At 39.2% G+C, this 16,082-nt stretch overlaps 1 protein-coding gene across 1 annotated transcript in view; it reads right to left on the bottom strand.

The window, feature by feature from the left end:
- Positions 1-97: 97 nt before the first annotated feature.
- The window catches only part of LOC138756824 (glutamate receptor ionotropic, NMDA 3A-like), a 79,589-nt gene continuing 63,604 nt past the window's right edge, over positions 98-16,082 (bottom strand). The window contains exon 4 of the mRNA XM_069923214.1: positions 98-127. Coding sequence (XP_069779315.1) covers positions 98-127 — 30 coding nt within the window. The remainder of the gene's footprint in view (positions 128-16,082) is intronic.

Here is a 16,082-nt window from a genome sequence, read left to right as displayed (position 1 = left end):
TTCCCTTGATCTCTTTTCTGAAGGAATGTCTTATTCTGAGATTATCCCTTCTGGTTCCAGACTTTCCCACTCTTCTAGGTATATTCCAACTCGTGTTTCACATTGCAAAGCTGTGTTTCTTTAGAAGCTGAAAACAAAAAAAAAGCTCTTATAAATCAAAATAGTCTAACTGTTTTGTAACCTAGAAGGAAACACTGCACACTTACTTGCGCCCATGGGGTTGAGGGTAGGGGTAGGGATGGGATAATAAATTGTCCCAAAGCCTCTGCTCCTTCATTGCTGTAACTTCAACTGAAATAAGTTTATCAGAACAGAGCCAGAGGGCACCTGAGGAATTTAATCAGGTCTGAGTCTGGATCAGGATGATGAGAGCAGGTGGCTTTGTTTTGCCTGCAGTCTTTCTCAGGTCTGGTAAAATAACACTTTTTAAAAACACTCCATCTGTCAAATACATCAGGCAATACCTAAATGTATACCAAAAATTTGAACATTCCGGCCAGCATTCTGAGACATTGAGTGGAGTACCATGCAGGATCCCCAACTTTCACTGATCACCTGTTCCCCAGTGTTTTGTTATGAAAGAGACATCTCTGATTGGCCTTTTGCAACCTGCTCTGGCCCTGCAACCTCATGCCAAGGCATCCTGTCTCTCACTTTGACTCTTCATCTATCCCATTCTGTCTCCACACCACTGTGTGGCCAAGCCTTCAATAATCTTGCCTTTATTCTTGGATTTTACCCTTGAATGTCTCGAGATTTTGTTTTACCTCTTAATTGCATTCATTCTTACATTTTCATGTTCACAATTATGCATGCTGGTTAGACTCTTGCTCCCAACAAGGCATAGGTAACACACCTGAAGTGATTTATAAATTGACACTATAGTCATGGACATTTTGCATGCGTTCTAAAGCATTAGTAGTTTATAAGTGGTAAGAGCCTAACCAAGCCACCGTTAACTCTGATTCTGCCTCCCCGTGACATCACACTGAATTGATCCAACCCTTCCCAGTGTATAACCTATGTAAATGAGAGCCTTCCTGAGTAAGGACACTGAGAGATGGTCCAAAACAAATAGGGAATAAAAGTGTGAAAATGAAAACCTGTGGCAGAAATAAGAAAGTATGTAGCAGCAAGGGTATTAAGTATTAAATGGTCTATGGAGAATGTGTACCAAAAATTTGAACATTCCAGCCAGCATTCTGAGACATTGAGTGGAGTACCATGCAGGATCCCCAATTTTCACTGATCACCTGCGGGGAACTAGGGAGAAACCTATTCCAGAGATGTTGAGCAGAGACAATGGGCAAGGAGAAATAAATGATGAGGTTTTTCTATAATGTTGCAGTGGAAATGAGAAGAAACTCTCATATCAATACATAGCAATGAACCCCTGAGGTGTCAAGTGCAGTTTGTTCTTATGTTCAAGAAATAGGAGATCATGCACAGAACTCTACTTTAGTGGTAAAATAATACACTAAATTACAAGTAAGATCACAAGGTCCTTCGATCCACTTTGCACATTGATGCAGAAATTCCTCCATGAGGCATCCATTGGTTTTTTAAATGATGCCAAGATTCCAAGGGGGCCATGGTTAGCGTAGCGGTTAGCACAATATGTTACAGCACCAGCACTCTGGACCAGGTTTTGAATCCCGCACTATCTGTAAGAAGTTTGTACTTTTCCCCCATGTCTGCATGGGTTTCCTCCAGTTGGACCTGTTTCCTCCCACAGTTTGAAACGTACCGGGGATTGGGGGGGCGTGTCAAGATGGCGTAAGGAACAGATGTGCCTTCCAGTCCTCTCCTGACTCTTTGTTATTGTTTTGTCTATAAGTGCCCGTTAAAACTTTTTAAAAGTCTAGAAATAGTTAGAGGTGTTGAATCAGTTTCTAATGGTACAACTGCTGAAAAGAAGTAAAATAAAACGGCAATAGATCGTTAAGAAACTGCATTTCCCGAGGTTATCTGAGCCTACCTGTTTACAAGAAGCCAGGACTCAGTGTGGAATGGATCCAGGAAGAGAGGTACAAGACTTGGCAATGGAGCTCCGCTCTTTATCGGTAGGGCTCTTTAAAGATGGCGCCCGGCAGCCCTTGGAACAAAGGGCTAGCCAGGCGCGTGCACGTGAATCAATGCCTGCTGTGAGTGCTGTCAGTGAATCTTTGACAGTTAGAACAGCTGGGACGCTGCCAGCTGAAGACCCGACTCTGAAAAGACGTCTACCGATTGATGTAGCGGTGGCACTGCGAAATGCACCACCAGTAATGAAGACTTCAACAGACATCAATGTAATGAAGGCATTTGATATTATATGGGTTAAGGATAACCCTGGCCATCAGCCATCAGATACTGCTGAGGAGGTTGTGGCAGGGGTTTCCACATGCAGTCATACTGTAAGAAAAGCAGTTAAACCAAGGGAAGGAATAGAAGACCCTTTGGCTACACAGAAACAGCAGGATCCTACTGCGCCTGAATCTATTCCAGTAGATATGCTTATTAAGAATCTTGAATCTAAGTTATCCTCTACAATAAAAGAAATAGGTAAGGCTTTAGTTCAAGTTAATACTAAGCTTAATACTTTGGTGGACATTAATACCCAACAGATGGTTGATTAAAGAGCTTTTAAGCTTGAAACGAGTGACTTGGGTTTCTGTCTGCTGTTGTCTTTAAGGAATTTGTGCGTGCTTCCCATGTTTGTGACCAAGTCATAGTCGTGGTACGAGATCAAATACAAGATGTAAATAAAACAATTGAAACTTTACAAATTCAGAATAAAAATTTAGTGAAAAAGGTTGATTATTTGGAGAATCAATCTAGACGGAATAATATAAAAATTGTTGGTTTGCCAGAAGATATGGAAGGATCAGATCCAAGAAAATTTTTCACTGAATGAATTCCACAAGTGTTAGGACAAGATAAGTTTCCGGAAGGCTTAATATTGGAACGTGCCCATAGAGCTTTGAGAAGAAAACCTTTTTCAGGACAAAATCCAAGACCTGTTCTGGTTCGTTGTTTAAATTATTATGATAGAGAGACAATTTTTCGTGTGGCTATAAGAAACGCACAACAAAGAAGATCTCCCTTGATGGTTCAGAACAATCGTGTGTTTTTTTATCCGGATTTGAGTCAAGAAGTTATGTCTCAACGACGTGAATTTAACCCTATGAAAGAAGTGTTGTGGAAAAAAGGATATAAAGCAACATTTAGATACCCTGCAGTATTGAAGATTTTTCAAGATGGCAATCAACCAAAATGTTTTGATAATCCTAAGGAAGCTATGGACTTTGCTCAATTGTTGCCAATTACGCAATTTCAGGAAAGACGTAGTCCACCATGGTCTCCAAGGAGAGTGGAGACGAAAGATGGGAACCGAATTCCAAGAAGAAATGGAAACAATGATGGTCGGAGTGATAAAGTTGATTAAAAAAAATTTTTTTCTGAGAAGATTTCAGATAATGATGATAGTTTAATGTGAAACGGGAGTTGCGAGAGGGAGCTGGGCGGGCATCATTTTCCAGAAGTCATCAGCTACGTGTGAGTTATCTCACACCCATTACCTTGTGGGAGTTACTGCATTGAGCGGTTGAGACAGGAGGAGGTGGTTGTAACCTCCTACCTGTTTTTTTTTCAACAATTTTTGGATTAAGGAGTGAAGTTTTTTTTTATTATTATCTTTAATTTTTTTTCTCTTTTTGAAGTTTTAGTAGGGGATAAGGGGAGGGGGTGTTTTTCTTTTTTTCTTTTTTTTTTCTTTTCTTTTTTTTTCTCCTTCTCTTTTTCTTTGTGTTATTGTAAGTAATGTCTAAACTTAAGTTTGCCTCTCTTAATGTTCAGGGTTTAAATAATCCTATTAAGCATAAGAAAGTACTTGCTTACTTAAAAAAATTAAAAGTTGATGTGGCTTTTCTGCAGGAAACTCATTTAACAGATAAGGAACATTTGAAACTTAAACATGAATGGGTTGGACAAGTTTTCTATTCTTCATTTAATTCAAAGGCGAAAGGAGTGGCAATTCTGGTGCATAAGAATTTACCATTTCAGTTACAGAATGAAGAGAAAAATGGAGGAAGATTATTAAAACTGAATTGTACAATTCTTAATGAGGCTTGGACTCTGCTTGATGTTTATGCTCGAAATGTTGAAGATACAGCTTTTATTGTAGATGTGTCTTTATTACTTGGACAAGCAAATTCTAATGTGATGATTGGGGGAGATTTGAATGTGGTGTTGGAGCCTTTATTGGACAAGTATCCAAGAGTAATTAAGAAATCTAAGATGGCAGTACAAGTGACTAATATGATGAAAGATTTGAATTTAGTTGATAACGGGCGAAGACTTAACCCTACAGAGAAAGATTTTTCTTTTTATTCTTCACGTCATAATTCTTTTTCAAGAATTGATTATTTTTTAATTTCAACACATTTGCAGGATAAGATTATATCTGTGGATTATAAGGCAAGGTTGGTCTCAGATCATTCATTATTATTATTAGAATTTCAGAGTTCACAAGATGTTCAGAGAACTCCAAGATGGAGATTTAACACAATGTTATTACAAAAACCAGAATTTATTAGTTATTTAAAAAAACAAATTGAGGATTTTATTAGTAATAATGTTAACTCTGTTTCTAGTCATTTTGTTTTATGGGACGCAATGAAAGCTTTTTTATGAGGTCAAATTATTGGTTATGCATCTAAAGTAAAGAAAGAGAGAATTAGAGAGATTGAAGATTTAGAGAAAAAGGTAACTGTTAGTGAAAAAGAATTTCAAAAAATTGCTACTGAAATGCAAAAGAACCAGTTAACTAATTTAAAATTAAAGTATAATGAATTACAAACATATCGATTTGAATGTTTAATGAATCGAACTAAACATAAGTTTTATGAATGGGGCGAGAAAGCTCATAAAGTTTTATCATGGCAGTTAAAAAAAGAACAATTATCCAGGATTATACCAGTAATTAGAAAAAAAAATCGGGTATTACTTTTACACAAAAAGAAATTAATGAGGAATTTTGCAATTTTTATAAAAAATTATATACGTCTGAGTGTAAAGATGTAAGTGAAGATGCAATAGATTCTTTTTTGAAAAATATTAATTTGCCACAGCTGAATCAAGAAGATAGACAAGAGTTGGATAAATCTTTTACAGAAAATGAAATTGAAATGGCTATAAGAGATATACCAAATGTAAAGGCACCGGTGAAGATGGGTTCTCTATAGAATTTTATAAAACTTTTTATGTTGATATATCTTCTATTTATAAGAATGTAATACAGCAAATTTATAAAACTTTTCAATTACCTGAATCTTGTTCTAATGCAATAATTACGGTTATACCAAAAAAAGATAAAGATCCTTTACAGGTTTCTTCTTATCAACCAATATCGTTGTTAAATGTAGATTATAAAATTGTAGCTAAAGTTATGGCTAATAGATTGGCTCAATATTTACCTAAAATAATACATAAAGATCAAACAGGATTTATAAAAAACAGATATACGTCTGATAATATTTTGCGACTAATTACATTGATAAATAAATTTAAATTTCAAATGAATTATCCAATAGTGGTTTCATTAGATGCAGAAAAGGCTTTTGATAGAGTGGAATAGAAGTTTTTATTTAAAATACTTGAGAAATTTTGTTTTGGTTCTTCGTTTATTGGATTGATAAAGGCTTTATATAATAGTCCGAAGGCTAGAGTTGCTACTAATGGACAGATCTCAAAATCTTTTGATTTAACAAGGTCTACTAGACAAGGATGTCCATTGTCACCTGCTTTATTTGCTATAGCTATTGAACCTTTGGCACAGTTAATATGTCAAAATGTAAATGTTAAGGGTATGAGAGTTTTGAATGAGGAATATAAGATTAATTTATTTGCAGATGATGTTTTATTATACCCGGTGGACCCTGATATTTCTTTACCAGCAATTCAAGAATCTTTAGAAAATTATGGTCAAATATCTGGTTATAAGGTAAATTGGGCTAAAAGTGAAATTTTGTCAATTTGTAAAGATGATTATTCGATATATAAAAATATTACAAAATTGAAGTGGACGAAACAAATTAAATATTTGGGAATTAATATCAATACAGAATATCAAGATTTATATTCAATTAATTACCTTCCCTTAATAAAAAAGATTAAATTAGACTTGATTAGGTGGAAGGACTTACCTTTAGGTTTATTGGGGAGGATTAATACTATAAAAATGAATATTTTTCCTCAGATGCAATATTTATTTCAATCAATTCCTTATTTTTTAAAAAAAAGTTTTTTTAAGGATTTATACAAAGCAGTTAGAGAATTTTTATGGAAGGGAAAATTTCCGAGGGTAGCAATGAAAAAATTAATGTGGGACTTTCAATTTGGAGGTTTGAGATTACCCAATTTTCAATATTATTATGAGGCAGCTCAATTTAAATTTCTTAGTGCACTAATGAATATGGAGAATCTGCCCAGTTGGGCAAAGATAGAATTGGCAGTTATTTTAGAAAAATCTCCACATGAATTTTTGTTTCGATGGAATAAAAATTAGTTACAGACTTATGATGTACCAATATTGAAACATTTATTGAATCTATGGATGAGTAAACTTGATAAAATGGGGCTTAAAAATAAATGGTCTGGGTGATTGCCATTATATAATAATCAACTTGTTCCTTTTACGGTCTCCAATATTACTTTGAAACAATGGGAAAGGAAAGGAATAAAAAACTTATCTGATTGTTTTTTTGAAGGACATTTTTGTTCTTTTGATGAATTACAAAGGAAATTTGGTATTAGTGGAAATTCTGTATTTGTGTACTATCAGTAAGATCATTTTTAAAACAGATATGTGGTCAACAAATGACTTTATTGCCCGAAACTAACTTTGAGAAATATGTACATTCAATACCAGAAAAGGGGTATATATCTGATTTGTATTGTATTTTACAAGAAAATGAAAGTAAGAAAGATTGGGATAATGATAAGTTGAAATGGGAAAAAGATTTCGGTTCTACAATAGCTGAAGAAGCTTGGATGGAAATTTGTCAAAATAGTATTCGGAAATTGATTAATGCTAGATTAGCGATGATTAATTATAATTTTATACATCAATTATACTTAACACCAGAAAAATTTTAAAAATTTGATCTTAGTAAGTCAGATTGTTGTTTTCGTTGTGACCAGACAGCCAGTACTTTTTTATATACTGTCTGGTCCTGTGATCGATTGCAACAGTTTTGGAAAGGTATTCAATCTATATTTAATAGATTATATAATATTTGTGTTGTATTAGATCCTGATATATTTTTATTAGTGAATATGCAATCATTAATTGATTTAGGATTAAATGATTATCAGATATCTTTTATCTATTTAGCTTTAGCAGTGGCCAAGAAATGTATAGCGTCTACTTGGAAAGATAGAAATATACTAACTTTGGACAGGTGGCATTTAGAGATGAAGTCTTGTTTAATTATGGAAAGGATATCTTTTTCAATCCAAGATAAGCTGTCTTTTTATAAGTTAAAGTGGACTCCATTTGTTAAGTATATGCAATTAAGTTTGATTTAAGTATGTTCTTAGATGTGATATTTTAGATCTGATAAATCTTTTTTTAAATTATTTTTATTTGTCATATTTTTCTTTTTTTTGTGTGTTTTTTTTTAATATATAATATTATTAATTTTACTAATTCTTCACTCTTTATTTTTAGGGAGGGGAAGGGTGGTTTTTTTTAATATATATAGATTTTTAGATCTTGTATATGTAGGGGGGGGTTAGACTGAATTAAGTTAGGTTATTGATGTTGTATTATAATTATATTATTCTATTTTATATCTTTTCTTTAAATGTAATCTTTCTTTTTATTCCTGTGATAAAACCTTAAAATAAAGTTAAAACAAAACGTACCGGGGATTGAATGTCAATTGAGTGTGATTGGACGGCATGGGTTTGTGGACTGAAATAGCCTGTTACCATGCTGTTTGTTGAAATGAAAATTAAAGATGCTCATATCTGCTACTCTGCCTGGAAATCCATCCCACATATTGGTCATACACCTGCCTGAGTTCAATCCACAAGCAATGTAACTGATCAATTTGCTATTTGGTTAAAAAAAAAACTGCCTGAACTTTGAATTTTGTGTTTCTCCAGAATGGACAGGGATATGCACTGGATAGAAATGCCTCATTGTGGAAATTGCCTGCTTCGGAAAATGGAGATAAAGTCTTTTTGTCATTGATAAATGAATTCATATCAAGGAAGGAAGACAAACATGCAGCAAATAACTCTACGAGGTTCAAGTGTCTGGTTAAAGGCTCTCAGATACCATTAATCTTATGAAGGACTGGAGGAATGAAACACTGAGTTCCAGCTCAATGCAGAACCTGAAACCTATTGCTTGACTCCACACAATGAAACTTTCATTGGACTTGTTCACTGCACAAACTATTTCCAGTTAAGATTTAGAAGAAAGCAGACATCCTTATTTGAGAACAAGCTTTTATGTTTTAATTTGTGCCAAATTTTCCCTAAGTATTTCAACTCTCCTTAAAGCTTAATTTGGCTTCAGGTGGACACACCTGGAAAGGCTCCTCTAACGTATTTATCATATGCTGGACAGCATACAACGCTGGTCATTTTATTTGTGATTTTTTTTTACCGATCACAACTGATTTTAAATTAACTCCTCTTCTTCCTGTTCCTCCGATGCTCATACCACTACTCTTCTTCCTGTTCCTCCTATGCTCATACCACTACTCTTCTTCCTGTTCCTTCTCTGCTCATACCACTACTCTTCTTCCTGTTCCTCCTATGCTCATACCACTACTCTTCTTCCTGTTCCTTCTCTGCTCATACCACTACTCTTCTTCCTGTTCCTCCTATGCTCATACCACTACTCTTCTTCCTGTTCCTCCTATGCTCATACCACTACTCTTCTTCCTGTTCCTCCGATGCTCATACCACTACTCTTCTTCCTGTTCCTCCTATGCTCATACCTCTACTCTTCTTCCTGTTCCTCCTATGCTCATACCACTACTCTTCTTCATGTTCCTCCTATGCTCATATCTCCACTCTTCTTCCTGTTCCTCCTATGCTCATACCTCTACTCTTCTTCCTGTTCCTCCGATGCTCATACCAGTACTCTTCTTCATGTTCCTTCTCTGCTCATACCTCTACTCTTCTTCCTGTTCCTCCTATGCTCATACCTCTATTCTTCTTCCTGTTCCTCCTATGCTCATACCACTACGCTTCTTCATGTTCCTTCTCTGCTCATACCTCTACTCTTCTTCCTGTTCCTCCTATGCTCATACATCTACTCTTCTTCCTGTTCCTCCTATGCTCATACCTCTACTCTTCTTCCTGTTCCTCCTATGCTCATACCACTACTCTTCTTCCTGTTCCTCCTATGCTCATACATCTACTCTTCTTCCTGTTCCTCCTATGCTCATACCTCTACTCTTCTTCCTGTTCCTCCTATGCTCATACCACTACTCTTCTTCCTGTTCCTCCTATGCTCATACCACTACTCTTCTTCCTGTTCCTCCTATGCTCATACCACTACTCTTCTTCCTGTTCCTCCTATGCTCATACCTCCACTCTTCTTCCTGTTCCTCCTATGCTCATACCACTACGCTATTTCATGTTCCTTCTCTGCTCATACCTCTACTCTTCTTCCTCTTCCTCCTATGCTCATACCTCCACTCTTCTTCCTGTTCCTCCTATGCTCATACCACTACGCTTCTTCATGTTCCTTCTCTGCTCATACCTCTACTCTTCTTCCTGTTCCTCCTATGCTCATACATCTACTCTTCTTCCTGTTCCTCCTATGCTCATACCTCTACTCTTCTTCCTGTTCCTCCTATGCTCATACCACTACTCTTCTTCCTGTTCCTCCTATGCTCATACCACTACTCTTCTTCCTGTTCCTCCTATGCTCATACCACTACTCTTCTTCCTGTTCCTCCTATTCTCATACCACTACTCTTCTTCCTGTTCCTCCTATGCTCATACCTCTACTCTTCTTCCTGTTCCTCCTATGCTCATACCACTACTCTTCTTCCTGTTCCTCCTATGCTCATACCACTACTCTTCTTCCTGTTCCTCCTATGCTCATACCACTACTCTTCTTCATGTTCCTCCTATGCTCATACCTCTACTCTTCTTCCTGTTCCTCCTATGCTCATACCTCCACTCTTCTTCCTGTTCCTCCTATGCTCATACCTCTACTCTTCTTCCTGTTCCTCCTATGCTCATACCACTATGCTTCTTCATGTCTCTTCTCTGCTCATACCTCTACTTTTCTTCCTGTTCCTCCTATGCTCATACATCTACTCTTCTTCCTGTTCCTCCTATGCTCATACCTCTACCTCTTCCTCCTATGCTCATACCACTACTCTTCTTCCTGTTCCTCCTATGCTCATACCACTACGCTTCTTCCTGTTCCTCCTATGCTCATCTTCCTGTTCCTCCTATGCTCATACCACTACTCTTCTTCTTGTTCCTCCTATGCTCATACCACTACTCTTCTTCTTGTTCCTCCTATGCTCATACCACTACTCTTCTTCCTGTTCCTCCTATGCTCATACCTCTACTCTTCTTCCTGTTCCTCCTATGCTCATACCTCTACTCTTCTTCCTGTTCCTGCTATGCTCATACCACTACTCTTCTTCCTGTTCCTCCTATGCTCATACCACTACTCTTCTTCCTGTTCCTCCTATGCTCATACCACTACTCTATTTCCTGTTCCTCCTATGCTCATACCACTACTCTTCTTCCTGTTCCTCCTATGCTCATCTTCCTGTTCCTCCTATGCTCATACCTCTACCTCTTCCACCTATGCTCATACCACTACTCTTCTTCCTGTTCCTCCTATGCTCATACCACTACGCTTCTTCCTGTTCCTCCTATGCTCATCTTCCTGTTCCTCCTATGCTCATACCACTACTCTTCTTCTTGTTCCTCCTATGCTCATACCACTACTCTTCTTCTTGTTCCTCCTATGCTCATACCACTACTCTTCTTCCTGTTCCTCCTATGCTCATACCACTACTCTTCTTCCTGTTCCACCTATGCTCATACCTCTACTCTTCTTCCTGTTCGTCCTATACTCATACCACTACTCTTCTTCTTGTTCCTCCTATGCTCATCTTCCTGTTCCTCCTATGCTCATCTTCCTGTTCCTCCTATGCTCATACCACTACTCTTTTTCCTGTTCCTCCTATGCTCATACCTCTACTCTTCTTCCTGTTCCTCCTATGCTCATACCACTACTCTTCTTCCTGTTCCTCCTATGCTCATACCTCTACTCTTCTTCCTGTTCCTCCTATGCTCATACCACTACTCTTCTTCCTGTTCCTCCTATGCACATACCACTACTCTTCTTCCTGTTCCTCCTACGCTCATAAAACTACTCTTCTTCCTGTTCCTCCTATGCTCATACCTCTACTTTTCTTCCTGTTCCTCCTATGCTCATACCACTACTCTTCTTCCTGTTCCTCCTATGCTCATACCACTACTCTTCTTCCTGTTCCTCCTATGCTCATACCACTACTCTTCTTCCTGTTCCTCCTATGCTCATACCTCTACTCTTCTTCCTGTTCCTCCTATGCTCATACCACTACTCTTCTTCCTGTTCCTCCTATGCTCATACCTCTACTCTTCTTCCTGTTCCTCCTATGCTCATACCTCTACTCTTCTTCCTGTTCCTGCTATGCTCATACCACTACTCTTCTTCCTGTTCCTCCTATGCTCATACCACTACTCTTCTTCCTGTTCCTCCTATGCTCATACCACTACTCTATTTCCTGTTCCTCCTATGCTCATACCACTACTCTTCTTCCTGTTCCTCCTATGCTCATCTTCCTGTTCCTCCTATGCTCATACCTCTACCTCTTCCTCCTATGCTCATACCACTACTCTTCTTCCTGTTCCTCCTATGCTCATACCACTACGCTTCTTCCTGTTCCTCCTATGCTCATCTTCCTGTTCCTCCTATGCTCATACCACTACTCTTCTTCTTGTTCCTCCTATGCTCATACCACTACTCTTCTTCCTGTTCCTCCTATGCTCATACCACTACTCTTCTTCTTGTTCCTCCTATGCTCATACCACTACTCTTCTTCCTGTTCCACCTATGCTCATACCTCTACTCTTCTTCCTGTTCGTCCTATACCCATACCACTACTCTTCTTCTTGTTCCTCCTATGCTCATCTTCCTGTTCCTCCTATGCTCATCTTCCTGTTCCTCCTATGCTCAAAGCACTACTCTTTTTCCAGTTCCTCCTATGCTCATACCTCTACTCTTCTTCCTGTTCCTCCTATGCTCATACCACTACTCTTCTTCCTGTTCCTCCTATGCTCATACCACTACTCTTCTTCCTGTTCCTCCTATGCTCATACCACTACTCTTCTTCCTGTTCCTCCTATGCTCATACCTCTACTCTTCTTCCTGTTCCTCCTATGCTCATACCTCTACTCTTCTTCCTGTTCCTCCTATGCTCATACCACTACTCTTCTTCCTGTTCCTCCTATGCTCATACCTCTACTCTTCTTCCTGTTCCTCCTATGCTCATACCACTACTCTTCTTCCTGTTCTTCCTATGCTCATACCACTACTCTTCTTCCTGTTCATCCTATGCTCATACCTCTACTCTTCTTCCTGTTCCTCCTATGCTCATACCTCTACTCTTCTTCCTGTTCCTCCTATGCTCATACCTCTATTCTTCTTCCTGTTCTTCCTATGCTCATACCACTACTCTTCTTCCTGTTCTTCCTATGCTCATACCACTACTCTTCTTCCTGTTCCTCCTATGCTCATACCTCTACACTTCTTCATGTTCCTCCTATGCTCATACCTCTACTCTTCTTCCTGTTCCTCCTATGCTCATACCTCTACTCTTCTTCCTGTTCTTCCTATGCTCATACCACTACTCTTCTTCCTGTTCTTCCTATGCTCATACCACTACTCTTCTTCCTGTTCTTCCTATGCTCATACCACTACTCTTCTTCATGTTCCTCCTATGCTCATACCACTACTCTTCTTCCTGTTCCTCCTATGCTCATACCTCTACTCTTCTTCCTGTTCCTCCTATGCTCATACCTCTACTCTTCTTCCCGTTCCTCCTATGCTCATACCTCTACTCTTCTTCCTGTTCCTCCTATGCTCATACCACTACTCTTCTTCCTGTTCTTCCTATGCTCATACCTCTACTCTTCTTCCTGTTCTTCCTATGCTCATACCACTACTCTTCTTCATGTTCCTCCTATGCTCATACCACTACTCTTCTTCCTGTTCCTCCTATGCTCATACCACTACTCTTCTTCCTGTTCTTCCTATGCTCATACCTCTACTCTTCTTCCTGTTCTTCCTATGCTCATACCACTAATCTTCTTCCTGTTCTTCCTATGCTCATACCTCTACTCTTCTTCCTGTTCTTCCTATGCTCATACCACTACTCTTCTTCCTGTTCTTCCTATGCTCATACCACTACTCTTCTTCCTGTTCTTCCTATGCTCATACCACTACTCTTCTTCCTGTTCTTCCTATGCTCATACAACTACTCTTCTTCCTGTTCTTCCTATGCTCATACCACTACTCTTCTTCCTGTTCTTCCTATGCTCATACCTCTACTCTTCTTCCTGTTCTTCCTATGCTCATACCACTACTCTTCTTCCTGTTCTTCCTATGCTCATACCTCTACTCTTCTTGCTGTTCTTCCTATGCTCATACCACTACTCTTTTCCTGTTCTTCCTATGCTCATACCACTACTCTTCTTCCTGTTCTTCCTATGCTCATACCACTACTCTTCTTCCTGTTCCTCCTATGCTCATACCACTACTCTTCTTCCTGTTCTTCCTATGCTCATACCTCTACTCTTCTTCCTGTTCTTCCTATGCTCATACCACTACTCTTCTTCCTGTTCTTCCTATGCTCATACCTCTACTCTTCTTCCTGTTCTTCCTATGCTCATACCACTACTCTTCTTCCTGTTCTTCCTATGCTCATACCACTACTCTTCTTCATGTTCCTCCTATGCTCATACCACTACTCTTCTTCCTGTTCCTCCTATGCTCATACCTCTACTCTTTTTCATGTTCCTCCTATGCTCATACCACTACTCTTCTTCCTGTTCCTCCTATGCTCATACCTCTACTCTTCTTCCTGTTCCTCCTATGCTCATACCACTACTCTTCTTCCTGTTCCTCCTATGCTCATACCTCTACTCTTCTTCCTGTTCCTCCTATGCTCATACCTCTACTCTTCTTCCTGTTCCTGCTATGCTCATACCACTACTCTTCTTCCTGTTCCTCCTATGCTCATACCACTACTCTTCTTCCTGTTCCTCCTATGCTCATACCACTACTCTATTTCCTGTTCCTCCTATGCTCATACCACTACTCTTCTTCCTGTTCCTCCTATGCTCATCTTCCTGTTCCTCCTATGCTCATACCTCTACCTCTTCCTCCTATGCTCATACCACTACTCTTCTTCCTGTTCCTCCTATGCTCATACCACTACGCTTCTTCCTGTTCCTCCTATGCTCATCTTCCTGTTCCTCCTATGCTCATACCACTACTCTTCTTCTTGTTCCTCCTATGCTCATACCACTACTCTTCTTCTTGTTCCTCCTATGCTCATACCACTACTCTTCTTCCTGTTCCTCCTATGCTCATACCACTACTCTTCTTCTTGTTCCTCCTATGCTCATACCACTACTCTTCTTCCTGTTCCACCTATGCTCATACCTCTACTCTTCTTCCTGTTCGTCCTATACCCATACCACTACTCTTCTTCTTGTTCCTCCTATGCTCATCTTCCTGTTCCTCCTATGCTCATCTTCCTGTTCCTCCTATGCTCAAAGCACTACTCTTTTTCCAGTTCCTCCTATGCTCATACCTCTACTCTTCTTCCTGTTCCTCCTATGCTCATACCACTACTCTTCTTCCTGTTCCTCCTATGCTCATACCACTACTCTTCTTCCTGTTCCTCCTACGCTCATAAAACTACTCTTCTTCCTGTTCCTCCTATGCTCATACCTCTACTCTTCTTCCTGTTCCTCCTATGCTCATACCACTACTCTTCTTCCTGTTCCTCCTATGCTCATACCTCTACTCTTCTTCCTGTTCCTCCTATGCTCATACCACTACTCTTCTTCCTGTTCCTCCTATGCTCATACCTCTACTCTTCTTCCTGTTCCTCCTATGATCATACCACTACTCTTCTTCCTGTTCCTCCTATGCTCATACCTCTACTCTTCTTCCTGTTCCTCCTATGCTCATACCACTACTCTTCTTCCTGTTCCTCCTATGCTCATACCACTACTCTTCTTCCTGTTCCTCCTATGCTCATACCTCTACTCTTCTTCCTGTTCCTCCTATCCTCATACCACTACTCTTCTTCCTGTTCCTCCTATGCTCATACCACTACTCTTCTTCCTGTTCCTCCTATGCTCATACCACTACTCTTCTTCCTGTTCCTCCTATGCTCATACCTCTACTCTTCTTCCTGTTCCTCCTATGCTCATACCACTACTCTTCTTCCTGTTCCTCCTATGCTCATACCTCTACTCTTCTTCCTGTTCCTCCTATGCTCATACCTCTACTCTTCTTCCTGTTCCTGCTATGCTCATACCACTACTCTTCTTCCTGTTCCTCCTATGCTCATACCACTACTCTTCTTCCTGTTCCTCCTATGCTCATACCACTACTCTATTTCCTGTTCCTCCTATGCTCATACCACTACTCTTCTTCCTGTTCCTCCTATGCTCATCTTCCTGTTCCTCCTATGCTCATACCTCTACCTCTTCCTCCTATGCTCATACCACTACTCTTCTTCCTGTTCCTCCTATGCTCATACCACTACGCTTCTTCCTGTTCCTCCTATGCTCATCTTCCTGTTCCTCCTATGCTCATACCACTACTCTTCTTCTTGTTCCTCCTATGCTCATACCACTACTCTTCTTCCTGTTCCTCCTATGCTCATACCACTACTCTTCTTCTTGTTCCTCCTATGCTCATACCACTACTCTTCTTCCTGTTCCACCTATGCTCATACCTCTACTCTTCTTCCTGTTCGTCCTAT

The sequence above is a fragment of the Narcine bancroftii genome, chromosome 3, assembly GCF_036971445.1.
Source record: "Narcine bancroftii isolate sNarBan1 chromosome 3, sNarBan1.hap1, whole genome shotgun sequence".
Classification (NCBI taxonomy): domain Eukaryota; kingdom Metazoa; phylum Chordata; class Chondrichthyes; order Torpediniformes; family Narcinidae; genus Narcine; species Narcine bancroftii.
Note: the sequence above shows the minus strand (reverse complement) of the source record. Positions and strands in the feature narration are given on the sequence as shown.